Here is a 24,983-nt window from a genome sequence, read left to right on the forward strand (position 1 = left end):
TCTCAGGTGTCCCCAGCAACTCAGAATCCCTTTTAGGCTTCTTTCTCCTTCTCTGAGTCTGTGGATGAATTGTGGGGCCCTTTCAGTTCTGCTTTCCTAAAATCCCTCAAATTGCTGGCTTAACTGGTATGTCCAGGAGTTTAGCTTCTCAAAATGTGTTTAAAGGGTCTGAATTACAAATAAGAGAGAGCAGCATGTGCTAGTTAGAAAATATCCAAAACTAAAGAAGGAAGGAAGGAAGGAAGGAAGGAATGAAGGAAAGAAAGAAAGAAAGAAAGAAAGAAGAAAGGAAGGAAAAGAAGGAGGAAAAGAAGGAAGGAAGAAAGGAAGGAGGGAAAGAAGGAAATTAGGAAGGAAGGAAAGAAGGGCTCAGAAAATGAGATATATTAAAGGGTTATTTAACCAATATTGCAGACCCTAAAGTTCCATAAAAGAAAGATACGATTATTAAAAACAAGGTTCGTAAACATTTTAATTTTTCTTTAACTGGCCCTCGAGCAGGCCAGATGACTCACCGTGGCCCGCTGAGATCAGCCTGCAGTCTGGGGAGCTGTAACACATTTGTGTGGCTTATCCTATTTAATATGCAGACCCAATTTTGTGGCATGTGATTCTCACAGAAACTTATCTACAAATTTCTCTGTAAGTCTACCTAGTATCCACATTTCATCTACCACCTAGGCAATACACATGACTGTGCACCACTAAACATACCCTAGCGAACCACCATCACTTACTCACTCCCGAGGGTGAAGGGATGTCAGTTGCCTCGTCCCTTCAATGTTGCAGCTCCACTCCCTCTATCCTGGCAGAGATGATTTTTCTGTTTCTCTCACGTATTTCTTCGTTTCTTCCTATGCATGTTTGTGCACAAATAGGCAGGCTTTACATTGGTTCACTGTTTGTGTTTATTTCTATGTGATTATACAAAAACGGATTTGCTGGATCAAAAAACATGACTAGTTTTATGGCTTTTATTGGCTTTTGCTAGGTTTTTAAAGAAAGAATGGGATGGTTTTCCCAGTCACTTTCTAGTCACTTGGTAGACTTACTCCAAACACTTGTTGGAGAATTCCTCTTTTCATTGAAAAGACGTCACATTCAGAACCTTCTGAGATGCAGCCCAAGGACGAGTATCCAGGCTCAAGCATCCATTCCATGCACAGCCCGTGGATCCCAGGGCCATATCATGCATGACTCGGAGACCACAAAAGAGTAGTCTCGTTCGAATAGCATAAGAGGCCAAAAATCCTGCTGGAGAAAAGTCCTAGCTGAGATAAAAAACCATTCATTCTTAGTCGCTTTTTTTTTTTTAAAGACATTACTTCGCATTTTTAAACCCTAATAGAACGGAGATGGTCCTTGGTATAATCTATGCTTACCTTTCATAGAGATAGATAATTCCATCTTCAGATCTGTTTGGACTCTGACTTGTTGTAAAGGGGATTTAATTGTTAATTCCTTTATTTATGTTGAGGAAATGCTAAGAGAAGCCTAAGCAAGTATGTAGAAGCTGAGGGGAGACTTAACTAAGGAGGTGAAATGTGAGCGGGTCTCTGAAGGATGATGGGTTTCACCAGGTGCTCAGAGGAGAAGCTGGATTGGGCAGGATCTCACAAGTTGTCCTGAAGAGCTCGGATTTCGTCTTGTTTGGTGTCACTGAAGACTTTAAAGCAGCAGAAACGCAGGAGTCTGAATTAGTACAGGTGTTTGACTTTACGAAGATCTCATTCAGAAAACTTGCATGTTCTAAGAACTAGGATGATCGGTAGGGGAGGAAAGGGATAAAGAAAGGGGGGGTAATCAGAAGGGGGAATGAAACATGAGAGACTATGGACTATGAGAAACAAACTGAGGACTTCAGAGGGGAGGGGGGTGGGGGAATGGGATAGACCGGTGATGGGTAGTAAGGAGGGCACGTATTGCATGGTGCACTGGGTGTTATACACAACTAATGAATCATCGAGCCTTACATCGGAAACCGGGGATGTACTGTATGGTGACTAACATAATATAATAAAAAATCATTTAAAAAAAAAAAAAGAAAACTTGCATGTTCTATTTTATTTTATGTCATAAGTTCTCAGTTATGTATCATGGAATGTTGATCACTGCCTCAGTTATATCAGAACCTCTTCATACGCAGAAAATTCCAGAGGAGTCAGGACAGGCCCTTAGCACAGTAATCAAAGAGTATAATAATAGCATTCATAGAGAACATTGTATCTTTAAAAGCTGAGAGCTACCCAGGATCTTGTCACTCCCAAAATATATGTCATTGTGGTCACCATCCCTCCTTCCTGGGTGAGAGCCTTATGCATCACCTTGGGGTGATCATGGGGACCAGGTGTTTCATGAGGCCGGTTTTAAGTTTCCAAAGGTGACCTGGCTGAGGAAGGCGTGTATACCCATGAAGGGGGTCCAGTTGACAGACTAGTACTGTTACTCTATAAAGCAGAGCATCTGACTGACCAGAATTTGATACAAATGAGGTGATTTTTTTTTTTAGAGTGGGGGTTGGGGTGGAAAGAGAAGTGGGGGGGGAGGGAGAGAGAGAATCTTAAGCAGGCTCCATGCCCAGCATGGAGACCCATACAGGGTTCAATCTCTCGAAACTGAGATCATGACCTGCGCTGAAATCAAGAGCTGGGTGCTTAACCAACTGAGCCACTCGGGTGCCCCAAATGAGGTGATTTTTAATGGAACTGGAGGTGGGGAGAAGGATAAACAGACGGGTGATTCTGGGGGCTTGGAGGAAGAGACGTGAATAAGGGATTGTCTTGGGAGAGCCTAGAAACCACACAAGCATCCCAAACACCTAGGCTAGTGGAGAAGAGCGCGGAAGGAGAAGAATCCTGAAAAAGGGTAAGGCAATGGAAGAGAAATTTCGTCAGCTCATTTTTGTCTGGGGATGGTCCTGCCCATGGTGACCCACTGAAAAGGCTTCCATTCTGGTTTGATCAGCTTTTGGGAAGTGAGAAGAAAGGCCAAAGACAAATGACTGTGCACGGAGACTCAAGCCATACTGCCAGGGACAGCAGAGGCGTTGGGCAAGGCCGCTGCAGGCAATGGTCGCGGGGCAGCTTTACCATGATATGTCTCTGCAACTGTGTTGCCCTTGCTTTCTGCTCAGCAAATCTGAGAACAGGGAGGTATTGTGACCAGGGCTGGGTAACTCTGGGTGGACCTCTTTTCTCACTGCTCACATAAAAGGCTATCCTTACTTTGGATACTAAACCAAGGACAGATGCTGATACAATAATCTGCACATTGAATAAGACCCGAATCTTGTCCATGGCTGCTTTTTGAACAATGTAGTCCAGATTTGTGTAACTCTCCACAAGCCTGTATCTGGCTAGCAGAAGACCCTGCTGCTCTGGGGAATTTAATTGCCAGTTGTCAGTTTGGGGGCCTGTCTTGACTCTAGAGATGTAGGATCTTTCTCTCCGGAGGTCTTGATTCGGAAGCTCCCACTGCATGGGGCTACGTGGGTGCTAGGTTGCTTCAACATGGCTTTAATAGAAACAAAGCCAGATAATGAAAGTGGGTGGTCCACCAGTGCAACGGAAATGTCATTGACCAAAGTTGGCAAGTCGGGAGAGAGGCCTGAGAGTTTGGGATCAGGGATGAAGTTTAAGTAAAAGCATGTTATTTCTGATCTGAAACGCCAGTGGATTATTCAGGTGGATATGTCCAAAAAGCTGACATGTCTATAGTAGCAAAAAGTGAAGTCATCTCAGCGGTTGAGGTTCACTGGGCTATATGGATGGAGAAGAGAGAACAGGTCCCACAAGACTTCCCTGACTGTCTCAAGCCAGAGCCTCTTTTTATTTGCTGGTTCAGGCAGGATGGTCTGTGCGGGGAGCTACATATTTCTAGCTATACTTCTGAGTGTTGGGTGTCGGCCCAGGCAAATTATGGCGTTTTCTATACTGAGCAAGGCAGCTTCCTTTCTACAATGCGTGTTTCCTTTTTCAGACAGGGACCCATCTGTGTTGGAGGGAGTTATAGACCCCTGCTTCTAGAACTACATATAGAAGAATGAACTCAGGGCTGAGGGTTAAGAACTACATGGGAGTTAGTCGAAACCCTCACATTAGGAACTGCAGGAGAAGGTGGGTTGCAAAGTTAACTGTTCCTTCTCATCCGCACAGTTATGTCTCGGCTTCATTTCTGCGGGGATCCTAGAGTGTCACAGAACGATGGACTGCAGGCGGACTTCAAAGTGCGCCCATATAGAGGACCTCAGCTGGCAGCGTCCGCTTGGAGATGAGGAATGGAATCTTCAGGGACGCAGCCAGCCGTAGGGTCTCCCCCCACGGGGAGATCCTGTCCTCCTTACACTCCACGGGGCATTGCGGCCGGGCGGGGGTGGAGGGGCAGATGCCAGAGCGGGGCTCAGCAGAGCGGGGTCCGGCCGCTGAGCGGGTCTGAGGGAGGAGGCACTCTGCCAGGGACGCCGCAGGTCCCGGGGGGCGGCCCCGGGGGGGCTGACGCCGTTTGGGGGCGTTCCTGGGAGCTGGGGGCCGCGGAGGTTAGACCCGAAGCCCCGGGAGGAGCCGGCCGGCGGCCACGTGACCGACCGCGGCGGGGCCGGCGGCCCAGAAATAGCAGCGGCGGCGGTCCCGCCCGCGGGCTGCCGCGAGCAAAAGGCGGAGACTGGAGGCCGCTGGCTGGGCGCGGGCGCGACGCGGTCCCGGCCCCGGAGGATGCTGAGCCCCTGCCCGGTTCGGCCCCGAGCACATGATGGCGATACGCGAGCTCAAAGTGTGTCTTCTCGGGGTGAGTCCTGCGCCGCCCTCCGCCGGGGACACCCACGTCCGTGCGCCCCCTCTGCCCCCGCGCCCCCCTCGTCCATGCGCCCCCTCTTCCCAGCCCGGCGGCGGTCGGGTGCGAGCCTGCCCTGGAGCTTGTCACTCGTTCGCCCAGCCGCCGCGTCTCCCGGGATCCGCTCGGGCCCCGCGGCGCTCCGGCCGGGCCGCGGGACCCTCCGCGGGGCCAGGCAGCGCGGCCGCCGCTCCTGGCCGCCGCCGCCGCGCTCCCTCGGGCCTCCGGGGGCTTTCTCCTTCGCCTTTTGATAATTTCCTTCCGGCGGAAACTTTTAAGTTGCTCAGCCAAGGCTCCAGATCCTTTTTGCCCCCGGGGGCAATTGGTTTCTTCACTTTTTTGGGGGGGGGCGGGGGGGGGTGGGAAAGAAAGCCCAGCCGAGGGCGAGCCAACGCGAGGGGGTGCCCCGGCTGGAAGGTGAAGGGGTAAGTACTGGAGAGCTGAGCTCCTCGGAAACTTCCGTGCTCCGGAGATAGAAGGCAGCATGAGAAAGTCCTCCCGGATCCCCGCTTCCCCTCCCAAAGTGGGTCTTTCTGAGTCTGAGGAAATGGGAAAGAAGCCAGAAACACAGATAGAAACAAATACCCCAGCCCTTCGCCTCGGCAGCCCTGTCAGGTGATGCAGGACAGCCTCTGGAAACCCGCCGCAGAGAGCTCAGATAATAATAAGGGTCATTTCCTTTTGGGTGCCCACATCAAATTCCAGAATCTCTTCTTTTGAAAGAGCTGGTTTTAAGCCGTGTTTCCAGCAGCCTTTGGCATCCGTATTGAGCGTACTGCCCCTGGCAAATCCGGTCTCCCAAGAAAACTATTTCCTACAAAAAGAGCAGCAAAGGGGTAGTAGACCTGTTGTTATTGAAAAGGCATGCTAACTGGACTGTCAGGAGGGATGCAGAGACGCTCATAATGAAGAAATGATTCCAGGTTAGGATTGAATTGTATCAGACCAGCCAAGTGTCTAGGTTCCATCTAGGCTCCTTTGGAACCTTTGGCTGGACAATGTTCTTGACTGTCTCCCGTCACTGCCTTTTGCCAGAACTGTTATTTACACTAGATTGTCTGGTTCGCCTAGAATTCCAGAAGACCTGGTGAAGGCGCTCCCTTTGCTGTTAGCCTGGGCACAAACTCCCTGGTGTGGCCACCCTCCTGGCTTGCTCAGCCAGAGCTGCGATCTGCAAAGGATCCTGTCCTGGTCTTCCTCTGTTGCAGGGGTGGATTTCACGCTCAGCCGGGCTTTCCAACATAGTCCCGACATAAATCCCAGGCATCTCATGTTTTCCTTGTGAGGGGTCATTTCAGCCTCCTGGAAGGCCCCAGAGACTTAGAAGGAATGTTGTGTCCCAAGGAATCAAGGGCAACTTTGACGTGTGTTATGTGCCCGGGGATCGGCCTTGGGAGTAAATGAAGTAGGAAGCGTTCTGTCTCCTTGCCCGCTGCCCCTTGCCTTCTCCCCTGCCACCTACTTAGGTGGCACAGGCCTGCCCATCACACGAATCATCTTCACTGTTCGGGGACGAGTCTCTATAGCCTTCCACAAGGAAATGGATCACTCTCTGTGCGATTCTTGGCGAGGTCTTCCGTTGCCTCATCTGTACAATGGACATCATAACATCTTCCCTTTTAAGGCGGAGGATGACACCAGATGATCTGCTATGATATGTGGTACCATTTCCTGCTAACCTGTGATTCCAGGGTGACAATTAGCAAGCCTGGGAGATGAGATAGCTGGAAGAAGTCCCTTCACTTCTTTTCTTTTATCTCTAAGAATGAAGCATACTCTTTTAGTGGCTTCCTGGAGATGGTGCCTCACCCTTGTTTGCTGGGTCTTTGCAGTGGCTCTGTTAGTAGGAGATTGGCTTGCGAGGAAAGAGCCCGGCCAGAATGAGAAGGTATTTCTGGGCAGATGGAGACTCTGACGTTTCATCCGTGGAATACGACATCTGTGTCCTTCTGTTGTTTTGAGAGAGGCTCTAGGTTTTTGTCTTGTTTAGGTCAGAGGGCCAATAACCTTGTCACCCACACTGAGTAAAATTTGTTAAGTCCTGTGGTTTGGCCCGCCTGTCCTGGGCAAGATGTGCGTGATAGGCTGTATTCTCAGCTGCCCATCCATATGGGGGGTTTCTTTGAGTGAGATAGCATTTGAGGGAGGTCAAAGCCACTTTAACCACCTTGGGTTCACTCTTGATTTGAGAAAGAACCTTGTAGGTAGGTGACTAAAAGAAGGGATCAAGGCCAAGTCCAAAAGTCCCCTCAAAATTTTAGCAGGAGCCCCGAGCTCCTTTGTTCTCTGTGTTGGGAGGTCCATCTTTTCTGGATGCAGTCTTGCATGTGGCTAGCACTCAGCTTCCTGTTTTTCAGCCACCACCACATCTTCCTGAAGTCTCAGTATGACAGAGATCCTACGAGCTATGCCTTCTGTTCCTGTCACTTTCTTTCGGGCCCCTTTGGGAAGGTGATGGAGAGTGTGGACCTCCTAACTGAAGTCTGGTTGTCTCACTGGGGAGTGTGAGGGGCTAGTCTTTTTGTGCCCGGCTCTTTGCCCTGATGGCTCCGTGGTTAGTTACTCGAGGATGCACTTCCCGTTTGAGGCACCAGGTTGTTTGAGGCATGGACAGTGCAGACCTTTATGCCTCTTAGCTGTGGTCTGTAACCTCTGTGTGGTGGGAGGTTCCCGCCAGGAGGGTCATTTGCAACAGGTGGAAGCCAGAGTAAGAGTAAGCCGGAAGGCATATCCTCTCCACCTGTACCTGTGCCTTCCAGGACTCTGAGTTTCAGCGTGTCTATCTTATGTCTTTTGGTGAGCGCTCCCAGATGGAGTCCACGACAGTCTGTGGAGCATTCTCTGAAAGCTTTGTGCTCTTAGAAAAATCAAGGACTTAAGAGCTTTGTGTTTATTTAGGCTACCTGTTATAAATTCTTGGCTCTCATTATTTTCATGGGTGGACTTCCTCATGTTTTCCCTAGGCCTCAGTGAATGCCCTTTCCTGGGATATGGCAGGCCACCTGTGGAGGCCAGCCATGCAGGACGGTGTGCTTGACAGGGTCACACACTGGGAAAGGGTCCTTATTAGACACATGGGACTCAGGAGTCTTGTTCTTGTCAATAAAGTACCAATCATCCCACTTTGTAATCTGAACTAGTATTATGAAACATGTAGCTTAAAAACAACCCCCTTCAAAACAGCAAAGTATGTTAAAAAAAAAAAACCTAACAAAAACAATATCGAGGCAGCAGCTGTTCCGACCCCAAAGGTGGAAAGCTTCCCAGTATGCGTTTTTAACACACATCACCACGTGGCAAAAAGCAAGGGGAGAGAGAGAGGGAGAGAAGGGAGAAGAGGAGGGGTAGGAGGAGGGGCAGAGGAGGGGGAGGAGAGGAGCTTTCTTTATTTTATTATTTCCTCTGGGTGTGTACACTTAAGAACTGTTTCCGGATGGAATCCCAAAGAGATTTATATTTGGACTTTTGTTGTCTTGACGACAGTTTAGAGATATCTGCCACTTCCTCAACAACTGAGTGTCATGGTTAAAAGACAACCAAGGGTGTCCTGCTTCTGGGAAGGAGCTTGGGGAAGCCTATCCTTCTGGCCTTTGTTAGAATCTGTGTGATGGTTCTTCACGGAGCAAACACCTGGGATTTGGTGTGACATCTGGGCAGTGGAGACTTCAGAAGTGTGCAAGGCCTTCACATGAAGGGGCTGTTGTGATCCCCAAAGGCCCTAGGAGCCAAGGGTGGGACAGATTTTGCTCACAGTAAGCAGATCAGTCAGAGCCATGGAACCTCAAATGGACCGTTTTGAGTGATAGTGAGTGTCCTGTCACCAAAAGTATTCATAAGGTTATATCAATCTGTTAGGGTCATTGTGGAAGGAAGGAGTGGGTAGAATGGGGAGGACTGGGCCAGGCAATCATTAGAATTGCTTTCCAAGTCTGAGATTCTAACATGTTCATTTTCAGTTGTTCTCAGAAACCAGCATTTCATGGGTGGGGGCTGGGGGGGGGAGGGTGCAGACAGGCTAGAAACCTAATTTTCCTTCCTTCCTTCCTTCCTCCCTTCCTTCCTTCCTTCCTTCCTTCCTTCCTTCCTTCCTTCCTTCTTTTCTTTCTCTTTCTTTCTTTCCTTCTTTCTTTTAAAGATTTTATTTATTAGAGAGAGAGCAAGAGCAGGGCGGCAGAGGGCGAGGGAGAAGCAGACTCCCCACTGAGCAGGGAGCCTGAGGCAGGGATCGATCCCAGGACCTCAGGATCATGACTTGAGCCAAAGGCAGACAACTAACCGACTGAGCCACCCAGGCGGCCCAAACCTAATTTCTTTCTTACCAAACTTGATTCGTCTATTAAATTGAACCCTTTGTGGAAAGTGTGGTTCTGGCTTGAAAATAAATATAAACGACATGGTGGAGTGTCTTCCCAGGAGTGCACAACACATGGTAACACCGAGCACCCAGGTCAGGTGGCTGGAATCCACCAGGGTCTCTTTGTTCCTCTTTTGTTCAGGGTCAGCATGGCTGCATGTGTCCCTCAGCTTCTAGAGCTCAGTGCGTCTCTGGATGTGCCTCAGAGTCCCTTGCGGAGCATTTTCAAGCATCTCATGGTCCCTCCCCATCCCTTGTCAGGCATGTGGCCCCCACCCCTTCCCCTGGCCCAGTGTCGCTGTTCTCATGAGTGTGTTGTATCCTTCAGGACTGCTCCAAGGCCACTGCCGTTGGAAAATACAAAACTTCACATATAAGATGCCAGGACATGAAAAGATTTTGAACTCACGAATTAGAAAAGGTCTTCAGATTTAATTTTGTCCAACAAGTGAGGCTACTTTTAGTGCTTGCGCGTCTATGCAAATATTACACTTTATCTTTGTTTTTTTTTAAAGATTTATTTATTTAAAGAGAGGGTGCGCGTACATGCGAGTGTGAAGGGGGGAGGGGCAGAGGGAGAGAAAGAATCTCACGCAGACTGTCCACTGAGCGCGGAGCGACTAGCAGGGCTCCATTCCATGACCCTGAGATCGTGGTGACCTGAGCTGAAAGCAAGTGTCGGCGGCTTGGCTGCTCAACCGCTTGAGCCACCCAGGTGCCCTTCATTTATCTTTGCTTTTATAATTTCCAATACTTGCTTGAAAATGAATAAGCATTCATTCACTCAACCATTTATCCTGTGCTGCTTTCATGCCAGGAGCCGTGGGGGCTGCAGGTAGACAGGACAGCCGCGATCCTTATCTTTGAAGCGCTCTGTGGTTCCTGGGACAGGGACACATCAGCAGTGAACTAAATGATGTCACTTGGATTCCTGCGACAGCACCTGCCACAGAGCCATGCACAGCAGAAGTAGTAGAGCAAGATGATGACAAATACTAACTGTCGTCCATCTTGTTAGATGTGAGAACGGGTGAGGGACAGAAAGTTTTTGCATCAAGTAGGTTTTGAGCAGCTGCTGGACCAGCTCTGTGGAGACAGGAACAGGGAAGGTGGGGCTCTGGTCCCTGCTGGTGATGGAGAGGTTCCTGGTTGGGCAGGAAAGACAGGCATGTGCACAGGAACCAGCGTTCCTGGCCACGGTGATTAGGGGGATGTTGGACGTGTCCGTGGCATAGTGGGAGCCGCCCAACCCAGGAGGGGCTGGGAAGGAACAATCTGGGAAAGTCTCTCCAAGAGGGAAGGATTTGAACAGTGCCTCAGAGGACACTTTGACAAGAATGGAAAGGTGGGTGTGGACCCCAGGCACTGGGAAGAGCAGGCGGGGCTGCGGATCTCACAGTATTTTCTGGAGGGCTGAGGTGGCTGGAGGGTGTGGGAGACAAGGAGCGCAGCCCTTCCACTCCCAGGCTGAGCACCGTCCTGTTGATCCCACTATCTCCCTAGCATGGGGTCTTTTACTTTTAACTTTCCTTCCCTTGTTTTATGTTGAAAAGTCTCAAATTCACAAAATGTTTGAAAGAGTAGTACGATGAATGTCTGTAGATCTCTCACCTAGAGTCAGTGGGGATGACATTTTTGCCAGTCTTGCTGTATCTCTCTTTCTCTAATGTAATAAATAATACTATTTCTTTTTCCTGAATCATTGGAAAGTCAACTGCAGACATTATGCCACTTGAATCCTAAATACTTAAATATGTATCTTTCAGGAGAAAGGACATTGTCCTGCACACCTGTAATACCCCCAGAATTGAACACAGATGTAATGGTATCGAGCATAATGTTCATATTTAGATTTTCCAGTAGTCCCCAAATGTCCTTTATAGCTGTTTAAAAATCCACAGTAAGATACCATGTACTACATTTGCTTATCACGTCTGTCATTTAAACAGTTCCTCTCCTTTTTTCTGCCATGAATCCAGGCCACTTGTCTTGCAGAAAATCCCAAGGTCTTGATTTGTCTGATTGCTACCCCCTTGCTCCTTCTGGGTCATGCATTTTGGTGAGAAGACAACACAGTTGGTGTTGATCTTGTTTTGTAGGTGTTCATGTATAGTAGTAACATTTTCTTTCCCATTTACCTCTATGGTACTCATTCAAAGAGTATCTCTTAGCTTCTACAAGTGCCAAGTTGTGGTATGTCGGAGCAAAACAAAGGGCTTTGACCTTGTGGAGCTTACTAACATTTTAGCAGAAAGGTGGGAAAACAGATTCTATGGCTGGTTAGAAGGTGGTCCCAGAGCTGGCGGAGGGGCGCAGGAGCTCCGGGAGGCGCGGAGCAGGTAGGTAGGTTGGTGGGTGGGAGTGCTCAGTCTCTGGCGGAGACCAGATGGGGCCTCTGCTTTACCTGTGGGTTGACTTTGGTTTTGCAGCGTTGGTTGCATGGTGTGGCCACTGAGCTGCTGAGAGTCGTGTAGCTTCTGAGGACCCAAAGTTGTCTTTCTTGTTGCCTCACTTTGTTAACAGAAATACGGAAAAGAAATGGAGGATTTCACATCAGGGTCACTGAATCTTCTGTTCTGGTGAATCTTTTTCTGATGTATTTCCTGGCTCCTGTGGCCTCAGACCTGCTCTGACTTCTTTGGAGGTCATGAACTTGGCTTCTGCTTGCTCAAGATTTAGCCCAAAAGGTAGCCCCAGGCTGCTTTCAGTTCCCCCATACCTGGGGGACCTGTGGGAGAGCAAGCAGAACCTAGGGGAAATCATTTCCCTCCTATTTTCTCTACTCTGAACAAAGTAGCAGAGACCTGGATCCCTTTTTGTCAACAGTATTTGTTTTTCTAGAAGAAAAAAGTACCTGCATTATCCAGTATCACTTCCTTTCTGCTCTCCTGGAGTCAGTATTCTAACTAGGACCTGCTGGTAGAATGCATAGTCTTAGAAGGTGCCTCTGTCAGAGACTTCCCTGAAAGGGAAGCGAGAGGGAGAGGGAGTGGTGGGGAAAGAGAAAGGAAGAAAAGAGAAGGGGAGGAGGGTTGGGGGAAGAAAGGGAGCGAGAGAGGGAGAGAGAGGAATGCGTGTGCAGCATGCATGCTCTGGCCTGAAGAGTATCATGAAAGTTGCCCACTGGCCTCTGCTGGCAAAGGGAAAGAGCAAAGTGTTCCTGTGGGGTTTTTTGTTTTTTTTGTTTTTTCCTGGTCAAACTATTGGCCACGGCATTTACACTTACGGCAAGTTTAATTAAGAAAGTCTTTTTTTTTTTTTAAGGAAAAAAAAGGATAGCATCAATACTCCATACTTCATAGACTTATCTTTCATTTCCAGAGCTAAAATATTTTCTGAACTTTTTCATAATAATCTTCTGAGGCGATTTCTTCCTTATAAAGTAATACACGCTCATCTTAATTAAATTTTGAATCTAGTTACGAGGTGGGGGCAGTGACTGAGTAGTGAAATGATAAATGCTAATTTTTGTTTAAGACCACAAAGACAAGGGATCCAGGACGATGCCTTTAGCCTTATTTCTTTATAATGATATATAATTGTACAAACTTGCCGCAGTCTTGTTTCCTCCTGTTACTGGGAAATCCTGCAGGTGTGAAGAAGTCGGCCTGCCCCCTTCCTTCCTTGTGCTCCTGGTTCCCCTTCTTGTAGCTCCTCTTCTTTCCCTGTCTTTGGTGTTACATTCAGATGACCGCTCTTAATTTTCTGGTCAACATCAAGTTCACCGTCTTGCTCTATGTTTTTTTTTTTTGTTGTTGTCTCTGTTCTTTCCTGCCCCACAGGATAATTTTCTTCCATCCTCTTAATTTGTTTTATTCTCCCCACCTCTCATCGATGAATCATCAGACTGTCCTTCTTGAAAGAGGCATCCGGGGCTGAGCTCTTAAAGGGAATGTTTCTAACCTCCTCTTTACTTGCTCCCCCACTGCTGAGTGGGGGAGTGTGTGCTGAGCTGAGCCTGGTGACCTTCCCTTCTGCTGCCAGTGTAGACCAGAAAACCCAGCCAGACTTACCCTTTGGAGAGTAACGCAGGCAAATGGGGATCTGTGTAAAGTGAATGAGGGTTTAACTGAGGGCCGTGTGCGTTGAGAGAGGAGTAGAGCTGCTCACTGGAGTTGTGCCACGTGGCTGCTAGGCTATAGGCACATAGAACAGTTACACAGAGAGGAGGGGACAATGTCCTTGAGTTTATAGGCCAGCAGTGTACTTGGTGTGATGGGGCACAAATGGGAATCAACCCCAGGTGACCCTGTGGGATGTCCATGATACTTCATGGCCCTGTGTTCCCAAGGAAGGGCTGGGAAATTTGGGAGAGGCCAGGGAGGGCGTGTGAGTGCCTGCTGCGGAGTGGTGTAGGCCCAGGGCAGAGGAGGGAAATGTGGAGGGCGTGAGTGGGAGAGGCAGCGGTTACAATATGCATTCATTAACAGGAAAAGGTTCTAGAAAGACTCATTTGTCAAAGTGGTGGTGATCGCTGTGGGGCGGGGTCTAATTTGCACTTAAAAACAACTTACTCTTTTTCTTCCTTGGTTTATTTAATAAGCTGGCGTTGCTTGTGTCAATAATTTAAAACCTATAAAAATTTGCTTCAGGGCCAAGGAGATGTTTGGCGGGTAGAGATCCCTTTGGTTGTTACTGGCAATGACTGATAATTTGATAATAAAACGGGAAAGTAATTTTGGTTAGACTGTGAGAGGCCCTTGAAATGTGCAGGTTATGCCTTTGAGCCATGAGAGGCCAGGTCTGTCCTCAGCGGGACACACACTCAGGAGCTTATCAGGCACGCTGTATTCTTATCTGCGCGCGTCCTTGTTTGGTCCCGTTGCGACCTCTGCGGCATCAACAACTCCCACTGCCCCACCCATCTCAAAGCCAGTCTTTCTCGAAATGGGGTTTTGGAAAGTTGGGGGGTCTGTCATTCTGTCACGTGGTGACTGTAGCTTTCTGTGCCTGTTCATTTTTGATGCTGTTCTTTAAAAAATAAATAAAATTACATCCTGTGTCAACTTCAGTGCCCATAAAAACTGGCTCATGAGACAAGAGCCCAGGCAGTAAGGACAGAAATAATGCACGGGGCCACATGAAGAGCCGGTAATCCTGTGACACGTCACAGATATTTACCAGGCACTGTGCCAGGCTTGGGCATACAGTGGGTAACAAATCTGACCCACTGTCCTGACCTTGTGAAGCCGACATTCCAGCAGGAGTGACCACTGCTCATAAATACCTAGTCCTGGTGATACCTGCAGTGGAGAGAAAGATGGCGGGGGTGGGGGTGGAATGGGGGACCCTGAAAGTGCTGCCTGGGGGCAGTAAAGTAGGGGCTTGAGGAAGGCTTCACTGAGAAGGCCTTTGAGTAAAGACACGGAGGCAATATTCCTAAGTTGGCAGAGGGGACCAAAGGCTGGGGTGGGAGGGGCATGCCTGGTGAGTTTGAGCGCCAGCGGGCAGGCCAGTGTGACCAGAGTGGAGTGACCACTGTGAAGGGAGCAGGAGGAAGTTTGGGACCTGAGTCTTTTGGGTGTTGTGGGCAGTGTGGGAATGGTGGCGTTTCCTGGGCATGTGGTGGGGTGGGGGGGCTGTTGGAGGTTTGGTGCTGAGTAGTAGCAATGGTCTGACCTCCCTTTTCTGCAGATGGCTCTAGCAGCTGGGTGGAGGGTGGACCACAGGCAGGGGAACTGGTGGAAGGCCAGGTCACGGTGATTTCCACCAGGATGTAGCAGCCTAGGCTGCATGTGGGGTCCCACTCAGGCTGTTTGAAGGTAGAAGTCAATACTTTGCCGACAGATCATGTATGGAGTAGGAGGGAACCATACCATCACATGGTGACAGCATGCTGACTTCAGACTGCTCCACAGCCCTGAGCTATTTCAGTTTAGCAGAGCAACATTATTCATCACAGTAGACTGATATTCATCTGAATGTTGTTGGTTTTATAGTTTATCTTTTTAGTTTTAACATTTATCTTATAGTTCCAGAATAGCATGAGCAGTTCGTATGTACTTTCATTATGTGCGTTTATTTACACTATCATTAATGTCTACATTGGGATCCATGGGATTGCTTTTCCCCTTAAAAAAGCCTATGGAGTCTTAAAAGATCCTGAGAAACACTGCTCTAACCATTAAAGTTGGCCCTGGGTTAATGGAGCTGTTGTCCCTCATGAAGTGTCCAGTGTTGGCATGACTGTGGGCAAGGAGGCTGTATTTCAGGAATCAGGGTCCGCTGCAATGTGGAGGTGTGTTCTTAGCTATGCCAAGTGCTGGCCCAGGATGCTATTCCCAGAGGAGGAGGCCTCAGCCGTGCAGTCTTGCTACTTTTTCTGGTGTGATGCAGCTCACGGACAGCCTTGAAAATCTTAGACCCTTTCATAGGGATCCCTGGATTCTGTTGTGTATGTGGCCAAATAATGCATTAGGCTTTTTAAAGAGTGTTCTCGTAAAAGCATTATTTATGTAAACTTGAGAATCATGAACTCAGTCATTTAAAGATCTTCCAGAATAATTCAGTTTAAAAGGAACTAGTAATAAATATGGTCTATAGATTTTTTTTTGTCTATAGATTTTTAAAAGAAAGATCTTTATTTAAACAGACACGTTGTATTATTTGTAGACCTCTCCCTCATAGGTTAATCTTAGTAGCATAACCTAATACATACTATTGCACAATAAAAATAGAAATATTTAACAAATATTGTTATGATTTTGGTTGTATGATTTACTGATTTGAGTATGTTGCCGCTGTTGATGTGAATTGTGTTATTGCACATTTCACTTCCGTCAGCCCCGCGCTTCTGACTTGTGAATCACCACTGTTGTGTCACCGCTAACCAGATGTGCACATCCTTGTTCTTGTTTTTTAGCAGGGTAGTTACAGACACTCGGCTTGTGTCTTCATATGTCCTTGGCTTCTTCCTTACAAGCACTATAATGGTTTATAATTGCCCCTACCCCTAATCCCAGTGGGGTCAGTAATAGTTGGGAAGGATTGGTGCACAGTCCTGGAACCGAAAGTAAAACGTACTCTGTTCTTCCCCGATCAAGAAAGCACTTTAGAATGACTTTGATTAAGAAGGCTCGCTCTACAGATGAGCTTGGATCAGGCTGGTGTATGTGTATCTCCCTAACCCTAACAGCTGACACGTGCTACGTCTAACTCATGTGCCACGCACCGTCTCAGTGTGTCAGTTATCCATTGCTGGGTAACAAGCCACCCCACACTGAGTAGCTTGAAAGAACAAGGTATTTTTTCTCCCAGTTGGGTGGTTTGACTGGGCTCAGAGGGTAGCTCTTGCCTGGGTTTCCTTGCTCATACAGGCCCGTGGTGGCTGGGGCTGGAGCCACCTGCAGGGTGTGTCGCTCACCTGTCTGGTGCCTCCGCTGGGGTGGCGGGACCCGCTGGGGCTAAACCGGTGCCTCTCTCCACGTGGCCTCTCCACGCCGTTAGTGTGGGCTTCTCTGGAGTCTGGAGTCTCAGGGGGGGCAGACTTGTCACCTGGGGGCTGACTGTTTCCAGAGCGAGTGTTCCAGGAGCTTCTGGCAGAAGCTTCTTGTGACCTAGCCTCTTAGAACCCAGCTTGTCATTTCTGCCGAGTGTAATTGATGGAGCGAGTCACCAAGGCCAGCCCAGAAGCAAAGGGAGGAGATTTATGCTCCACCTCTTCATGGGAGGAATGCCAAGAATCTGGCCGTCTTTAATCTCCCCAATTGAGTAAGTGCTTTGCATACATCATGGCATTATGGGACTTAAGGGTGAGTTCTGTTACTGCCCACACCTTGCTGATGAGGGGACTGAAGCTCAGGGGTTAGTAACATGCACAAACACTTACTGCTAATAAGTGAGGATCAGAACTAGCTTTGTGTGACTCCAGAACCCAGTGCCCTTAACTACTTCTCTGGGCAGCAAACCTTGATCGTTATTAGTCACAGTTCCTTGTTCACAGCCCGCATGCAGTGATGACAGAGTGCCACTGGTTCAATAGAACGGGATTATTAAACAATAAAAGGTTTTGTGTTTAAAAAGTAATAATCACTGAACCAGGTTTGAAGTATGTCCATGGAAGAAAAGGAGGCAAATTCCCACAACGTTAGGGTCCGGCCAGGTGTTTGGGGAGGTAAGACGACTGATTCTCACTCCTGCGAATGTATTACATATGAAGAGGCAAAGTGCACTATCAGGATCTTGATGACAGTAGGGAGGTTCTGACACGTCCCCAGCTGCTCTAATGCACGATGACAATGACAGCAAAGCGACAGCGCTTTGTATGGTCGCAGTGTGCGGTCTGTGTACGGGGCATGCTTCCTGTCCCTGATTTGCAGGTGTGAGGCCCTGAGTCTTGGGATGTTGACTGCTTTGGTCCAGGTCCAGAGCCTGTGGTGGGGGGAGCAGCCTGGAACCCATGCTTTCTGGCCTTTTCCCATTTCCTGGCTCACATGTCCAGGAAGCAGCGTTTTACTTTGGTCCGTTTATTCCTTTACTCTCTCCTTGGATGCCTGTTAAGCGCTATGTCAGGAATGTCAGTTTGCAAATTGTGATCAATCAGGAAGGCCAGCCTGCTAGATGGGTGGGGCCTGTTAGATGGTAGAGGTTTCTGGGTCTGCTGGTACAACTGTCATCAAAACTGTGCCGGCCTCCTGCCAGGCAGTACAGTGGAGCGTGGATACGCCTCTGGGCAGGGAGACAGGAGGACCTTTTCTGTCTTTGCCATTTAACTAACTCACGTAACTTCTGGGGCTCAGTTTCCTCCTTTGGAAAATGCTGACTATTTGCATAAGTAACCCTCCTAACAGGGAATCCAGCCTGGGAAATCATAGTCAGAAAATTCTCTTACCTCTTCCGCCATGAACCATTTTACATCCTGATAACCTCAAGGCTTAGGGGGTTTGAATTGATTGTTTCTACCAGAGGATGCCAATTTAGAATTTTCTTTAATCTTCTCTGCTACAGGATCTGTAAGACGTGAGTGTTAAGTAATAGCTTTTGATTTACTCTGTATTGTAGAACTTCATTATTTTTACTAACTTGACCAAATTTATAACATACTTGTTAAACTTTTATATTGAAATAAATATTCATATAAAAAAACTGCACAGATCTTAAGTGTAGTGCAAAATGGATTTTCACCAAAGGAGTAGACCTATATAACCACACACATGCAGATCCAGAAACCGTGACCAGTCCCTCAGAAGCCCAGCCTGTTCCTCCTTCCTGGCACTAGCCTTCAAAAGGAAAGAAAAAAGAAAAGAGAAGCAAAAAGAAAGAAAACTAACCTATTCTTCTGACTTCTAACACCATACGATTACAGTTGACCCTTGAACAATGTGGGGATTAGGGGCACTGACATCCTGCACAGTTGAAAATTCATGTATAACTGTTGATACCTCCCGAAACTTAACTGTTGATAGCCTACTGTTGACCAGAAGTCTTACCAATAATATAAACAGTAAATTAATACCTATTTTGTGTATATTATATAATGTATTATCACAATAATAATAAAGTTTTCTCTAACTTCAGAGAAAAGAAAATGTTATTAAGAAAATTATAAAGAAAATAACATTTATTGTACTAGAGTGTATTCACTGAAGAAAATCTGTGTGTGAATAGACTCATGCAGTTCAAACCTGTGTTGTTCAAGGGTCAACTGTATTTTCGCTCATTTTTATTTTTTTTATTTATTTATTTTTAAAATTTTAAAAAGAGTTTATGTATTTCAGAGAGAGCGCAAGTGGGAGGAAGGCGTATAGGGAGAGGGAGAAGCAGACTCCCTGCTGAGCAGGGAGCCCAATGCGGGGCTCTATCCCAAGACCCTGGGGTCATGACCTGAGCTGAAGGCAGGTACTTAACCAACTGAGCCACCCAGGTGCCCAATTTCACTTGTTTTAAAATTATAACATACTTACTGAAGGCTTTTCATTAGTTTAAAGTAATTATACTAAAGTGGTGTTGTTTAATAGAAGCTCCTGGAACAGGAGCCTCCCAGCTGGTGGGCGGGGGCTGCCGTCCTGTCACGGGTGCAGGGACTCAGGCTGGCCTTGGCAGTTGGAGCTGAGCAGACTGCAGCCACCTGTGTCCATGTGTCCAGTGCTACACAAATAATATCATTTCCCATGTTTGCTGGGATATGAAGGAGGTTGGAAAGCAATGGAAACCTATTTTAATAAATTAATTAAATGGGAAGCATTATTAGTTGTAGATAAATAAGCCTTTTAAAAGTGTTCAAAGGTGTTTGAAAGCAATTCTGTCAAGTATTAAAAATACTCTTCCTATTTTTCATGAAGAAAACCTTTCTGTGAAGAAAGCCTTTGTTAAGATCCATCTTCCTTAAAGTTTTTCTCCTTCCTCCTCCTTCTCTTCTTCTTCTTCTTCTTCTTCTGTTTTTTTTGAAAGAGAGAAGGCACATGTGAGAATGGTGGGGGAGGGGAAGGGAACGAGGGAGAGAGAGACTCTTTAGCAGGCTCTGTGGTCAGTGTGGCGCCCAACTTGGGGCTCGATCTCACAACCCTGAGATCATGACCTGAGCCAAAATCAAGAGTCGGATGCTTAACCAGCTGAGCCACCCGGACACCTCTTCCCTAAAGTTCTTTTTAATGACTAGACTTAATACATACTTGTAAAGAATACAGATGGTACAGAAAGGTTCCAAAATGAAAAGCGCAAAGACCACCTTCCTCTGGTAATGTCTTATGTTTCTTATGTAGTTTTCTAGATACGGTCTGTGCACATGCAAGTGTTCTTTTCCTGCATCTTTCACCTAGAGGTAAACCTTGACTATCTTTTCTTGTCAGGATGTATTGATCTACCTCAGTTATTTTTTTTTATTTTAATTTTTTTTTATTATATTATGTTAGTCACCATACAGTACATCCCCGGTTTCCGATGTAAAGTTCAATGATTCATTAGTTGTGTATAACACGCAGTGCACCATGCAATATGTGCCCTCCTTACTACCCATCACCAGTCTATCCCATTCCCCCACCCCCTCCCCTCTGAAGCCCTCAGTTTGTTTCTCAGAGTCCATAGTCTCTCATGCTTCATTGCCCCTCTGATTACCCCCCTTTCTTTATCCCTTTCTTCCCCTACCGATCTTCCTAGTTCTTATGTTCCATAGATGAGAGGAATCATATGATAATTGTCTTTCTCTGCTTGACTTGTTTCACTTAGCATTATCTCCTCCAGTGCCGTCCATGTTGCAGCAAATGTTGAGAAATCGTTCTTTTTAATGGCTGAGTAATATTCCATTTATATTTGTATACCACATCTTTGTTATCTGAAACTGGACCACTTTCTTACATCACACACAGAAATAAACTCAAAATGGATTAAAGACCTAAATGTGAGACCTGATACTATAAAACTCCTAGAAGAAAACATAGGCAGTAATTTCTTTGACATCAGCTGTAGAAACATTTTTCTAAATATGTCTCCTCAGACAAGGGAAACAAAAGCAAAAGTAAACTGTTGGGACTACACCAAAATAAAAAGCTTTTACACAGCAAAGGAAGCCATCAATAAAACAAAAGGGTAATCTACTGAATGGGAGAAGATATAAGTTCTTTGTAGATCTTGGATACCAGTCTTTTATCTGTAGTGTCATTTGCAAATATATTCTCCCATTCCGTGGGCTGCCTCTTAGTTTTTTTGACTGTTTCCTTGGCTGTGCAGAAGCTTTTTATCTTGATGAAGTCCCACAAGTTCATTTTATCTTTTGTTTCTCTTGCCTTTGGAGATGTGTCATGAAAAAGGTTGCTTTGGCCGATGTCGTATAGGTTGCTGCCTATGTTCTCCTCTAGGATTTTGATGGATTCCTGTCTCACATCGAGGTCTACCTCAGTTATTTTAAGGGTCACATAGAATTCTCTCACAACAGTATACCATGATTTACTTAATTGGTGTCCTAATGATAGGTGTTTGGATAGTTCCAATTTTGGTTTTTACAAATAATTTGCAATAAAATCTTTGTATCTAAATTTTAATGTATGTGTGTAAAATATATCTGTAGGATAATTTCCAGAAATAGAGCTTTGAGTCAGAGATATATGAAGTTTATATCTTTAAAAAGATATTGTAAAAGTAACGTCCAAAATATTGTACCAACTTACCTTCCTTTTAAGTGTTTAGAGTATGATTTTCCACACCTTTACTAACAATGAATATCATCAAGATTTTTTATCTCTGCTAATATTACAGGTTAAAAATGATAACCTGTTCTGATTTGCACTTCTTAAATAATGAATATCTTTTTATATGTTTACTGACAATTTTTTTCTGTTACTTACCCAGTCACATCATTTACCCATTTTTAATTGGGTTGTTTTTCTCATTGATTTGTGAAAACTCTTTGCATATTAAGAAACCAAATCCTTTGTCATTTATATTACACGTATTTTTCCTCAGTTTGTTGGTTTCTAGTATACTTTGTTTACTGTATTTTAAAAATCATACCAAATATTTAAAAACCTTTATTTAGCCAAATATGGCAGTCTTCTTTTGTGGTTCTGGTGTTTTATGTCTTGCTTGGAAATATTATAAAATTAAATAATACTAATGTATATATTAATATATAAATAATATTAAATAATATTATAAAAGTTTTTAACCTATATTTTTATTTTGCTCTTCTACTTTTATAGTGCGTTTTTTTAAATTAAACTTTTTTGATCAAATGGAATTTATTTTGGTACCAAGATCCAGGTTGGGATTTAGGTTTTTTTGTTTTTTTTTTTTATTTTTTATTTCATTTTTTATTTCAAATATTCCAGTTTACTGATTAATTCATCTTTATTTACTGATCTGATATGCTATTTGTGTCATAAATGAAACCCCCATGTATACGTGGGTCTATTTCTGTATTCCATATTGTTCTATTAAACAAATCCATTGATTTCTGAATCAATCATATTCAGGAAAATTTAGAAATAGTATGAAGGAATCGGTTTATGGTAGCTGAATGGCATAAGGTGCCTTGAACATCCAGGACTGCAAGTTGGAACTAGTTAATTGATTTGCTCATTCAACAGATATTTATGGCACCCTTATTAACACTATTAGCCACTATTAACATGCAGGAGTTTTGCTAGGTGCCAAGTGTATGGTGAGTTTTGATTGTCTATGACAATCGCATCTCACTGAGAATAGTAATTTGGAACACTGCATATATTGACTTAATTTGGTGTTTACTGGAAGATACTTTGATGAGTGAAAAGTTCAGGGTAGCTACACGGAAAGAGTATTGTTGGGAGCTGAGTCTTAGCTGGGGTGGGCCTGGCTCTGAAGTGTGGTGGCTCACGTGTTTGGATCGGTGGTAGAAAAATAAGCAAGTGGCGTGATGAGTTGCACTTTCCACCATCCACAGCATTTGGGTATTTTCCATGCTGTAAATCTTTATTTTTTTCCACTTCATTGTGAGCAGGATCCCTTCCATTGGGGTTAGTCCAGAAATTGCTGTCAGTGGGAACTGTGAGTCTGTGTTGGGAATAAATTGAGCTTCACATGTAACACAGTCCACTTAAAATGATCCTAGATCTCGGTTCTGCATCTCCCCCAGCTAGTGGGCGGTGCTGGAGTCATCGTGGCACCCTGTTTCCGGTGCACGTACATGCTCTGGTGGATGAAACAGTGACCCCACACTCTAGTGGGGTCTGATGCTGCTTGTTGCCAGTCACACCGGGGATAGGCTGCTTCCAGGAAGACGGCACTATCTGTGCCCAGAGCTGCCCCATTCCTCAATATCAATAGCCATTCTAGAGACACAGCTTCTCCTTTATTCTGATTACTAGGTTAGCTTAGAATTCTGATTCCTACTGTCTGCTTGCAGTCCCAACCAGACCCCAAGCCCCGTGCCATCTTCCTGAGCTGTCATTACCTCCGTAGTCAACCCAAAGTGGGTGTGGCCAGAACTTCTGGGACCAGGACTCTGTGGGCCACCCAGCTCCCTCTCTGCTGCTCTGTTGGTCAGATCTGTATGCCCTCTGGCACAACTTCCAGCCCTTCTGCAGCTGGCCTCTCCATTAGTCTTTAGACTCTGGCCCACCCTCCCTCCCAGACTGAGAGAGCCTCAGACAGTCTTCTGGTGTTCGTCTAGGTAAATTAGGTCCCTGAAGTTGGAGGTGGTAGCTTTCAGAAAGAAGCAACTAAGGAAGCAGTTTTTTTTTTTTTTTTAATGGGGAAGGGTGGTTGGTAAAATGAAGTTACTATTTACAAAAAGAAATGTATATATAGATACATAATATATCTCTCTCTATATTATATATATATAGATAAAAATTATTTAAAAACAAGTTTCTGTTTCTTATACTTAGGCACAAAAATAGGTGAATTCTGCTGATGTGTGTCTAATTCTCCCTGAGAAGGGAGGGATATATGAAAATGTAGAGGGAAAGGAGTGTGTTCTATTTTCTGGAGAGTATTGCTGTAACAGGGGACCTACACCTGTTTCGTGGGTCTAAAGATGGGGAAAGGTGGGAGGGGTAAGACAGGTGAAGCACTTGGTCCCCTTAAGTGAAGTTGTAGAAAGAAAATACAGATGACCGTTGAACAACATGGGTTTGAACTACATGCTTTCACTTATACGTGGATTTTTTTCAGTAAGTGCAGTACAGTACTGTAGATGTGTTTTCCTTATGCTTTTCTTAACCTTTTCTCTTGCTTACTTTATTATAAGAATATAGCGTGTAATACACATAACATACAAAACACGTGTTAAGTGGTTTGTGTCATCAGTAAGGCTTCCTGGTCATTAGTAGGCTATTAGTTAAGTTTTTGGGGAGTCAGAAGTTACATGCAGATTTTCACCTGGGCAGGGAATCAGCATCCCTAATCCCTGCATTGTTCAAAGGTCAACTGTCATAGTATCTATCAGACTGCCCTTGCTGGGCACTGCGCAGACTCTCCCTGCATCATCTTACCCCAGCCCATTAAGGTGCAACTCTTATTATCATTGTTGCACAGTTGAAAACGAAGCCCGAAGAAGTTAACAACATGGTTCGGGCCCCTTGGTCAGTTAGCGGCAGGACTGATGTTCACCTCCAGGCCCATGGATTCCAGAAACTGCTGTTAAACCACTATGCCAACTGCCTCCCTTAAAGGGGCAGGATGAGGTGACCCATCTAACCAGGGAGTGTGGTCAAAGTTTGGTACGTAAGTTGTTATTAAGCTCTGCGTCAGCCTCAAAAATGATAGTGGCCAAGGCTTGGTTATTGGTGTGCTCGTCCTCAGTGAGGAAGGGGGAAACCCATGTCCCTGGACCCTTGGTTTTAGCTGGGGGGTGTTTGTCTACTCCCAGGGCTGCAGTTTTGTGCAGGATGGAGCCTATCCGGATGAAGGTGGCTTCAGTGGTGACGTTTGAAGAACGACTGAAGGGATTTTCTTTGCCCCAGGAGGTGTTGAAACAGAGCTGGGGGACCACGTGGTGGGGGCACAGACGTGCTCACTAGGTATTTTTGGAAGCTCAGGATAGCATTTTGCGCAGGCGGACTTCTGGTCACTGGTGGAAGCAGGAGGAAGACCATGGTTCTGGGCTGGGAGATGTCTGCCAGGAACCTTCTAGTAGCTGCTGAGGAGGGAGAGGCCCTGGCCCTCACTCAGCCTTTTGGCCTTAACTGGAAGTCGTTGCTGTGCCTTTCCCATGCTGCCCTCTTAGAGGAATTAGGCCGCTGGGTATTGAAATGAGACGTTGAAAGTATTTTGCAGTGTTCTTTCTAAAACTGCATACACTTGTTCAAGTTTGTTGAAAAGAATAGTTCAAAGTAGCCAGATCTTTTATGAGAGCCAGTTTAAGTGTAAGTGTGTGAAACTGGAAAGA

General features: G+C 45.9%; 1 protein-coding gene across 1 annotated transcript in view; it reads left to right on the top strand.

Moving 5' to 3' along the window:
* Positions 1-4,551: 4,551 nt before the first annotated feature.
* The window catches only part of RAB31 (RAB31, member RAS oncogene family), a 126,524-nt gene continuing 106,092 nt past the window's right edge, over positions 4,552-24,983 (top strand). The window contains exon 1 of the mRNA XM_040632728.1: positions 4,552-4,782. Coding sequence (XP_040488662.1) covers positions 4,744-4,782 — 39 coding nt within the window. The 5' untranslated portion in view covers positions 4,552-4,743. The remainder of the gene's footprint in view (positions 4,783-24,983) is intronic.

Source organism: Ursus maritimus, unplaced genomic scaffold, assembly GCF_017311325.1.
Source record: "Ursus maritimus isolate PB19 unplaced genomic scaffold, ASM1731132v1 scaffold_18, whole genome shotgun sequence".
Taxonomy (NCBI): Eukaryota; Metazoa; Chordata; class Mammalia; order Carnivora; family Ursidae; genus Ursus; species Ursus maritimus.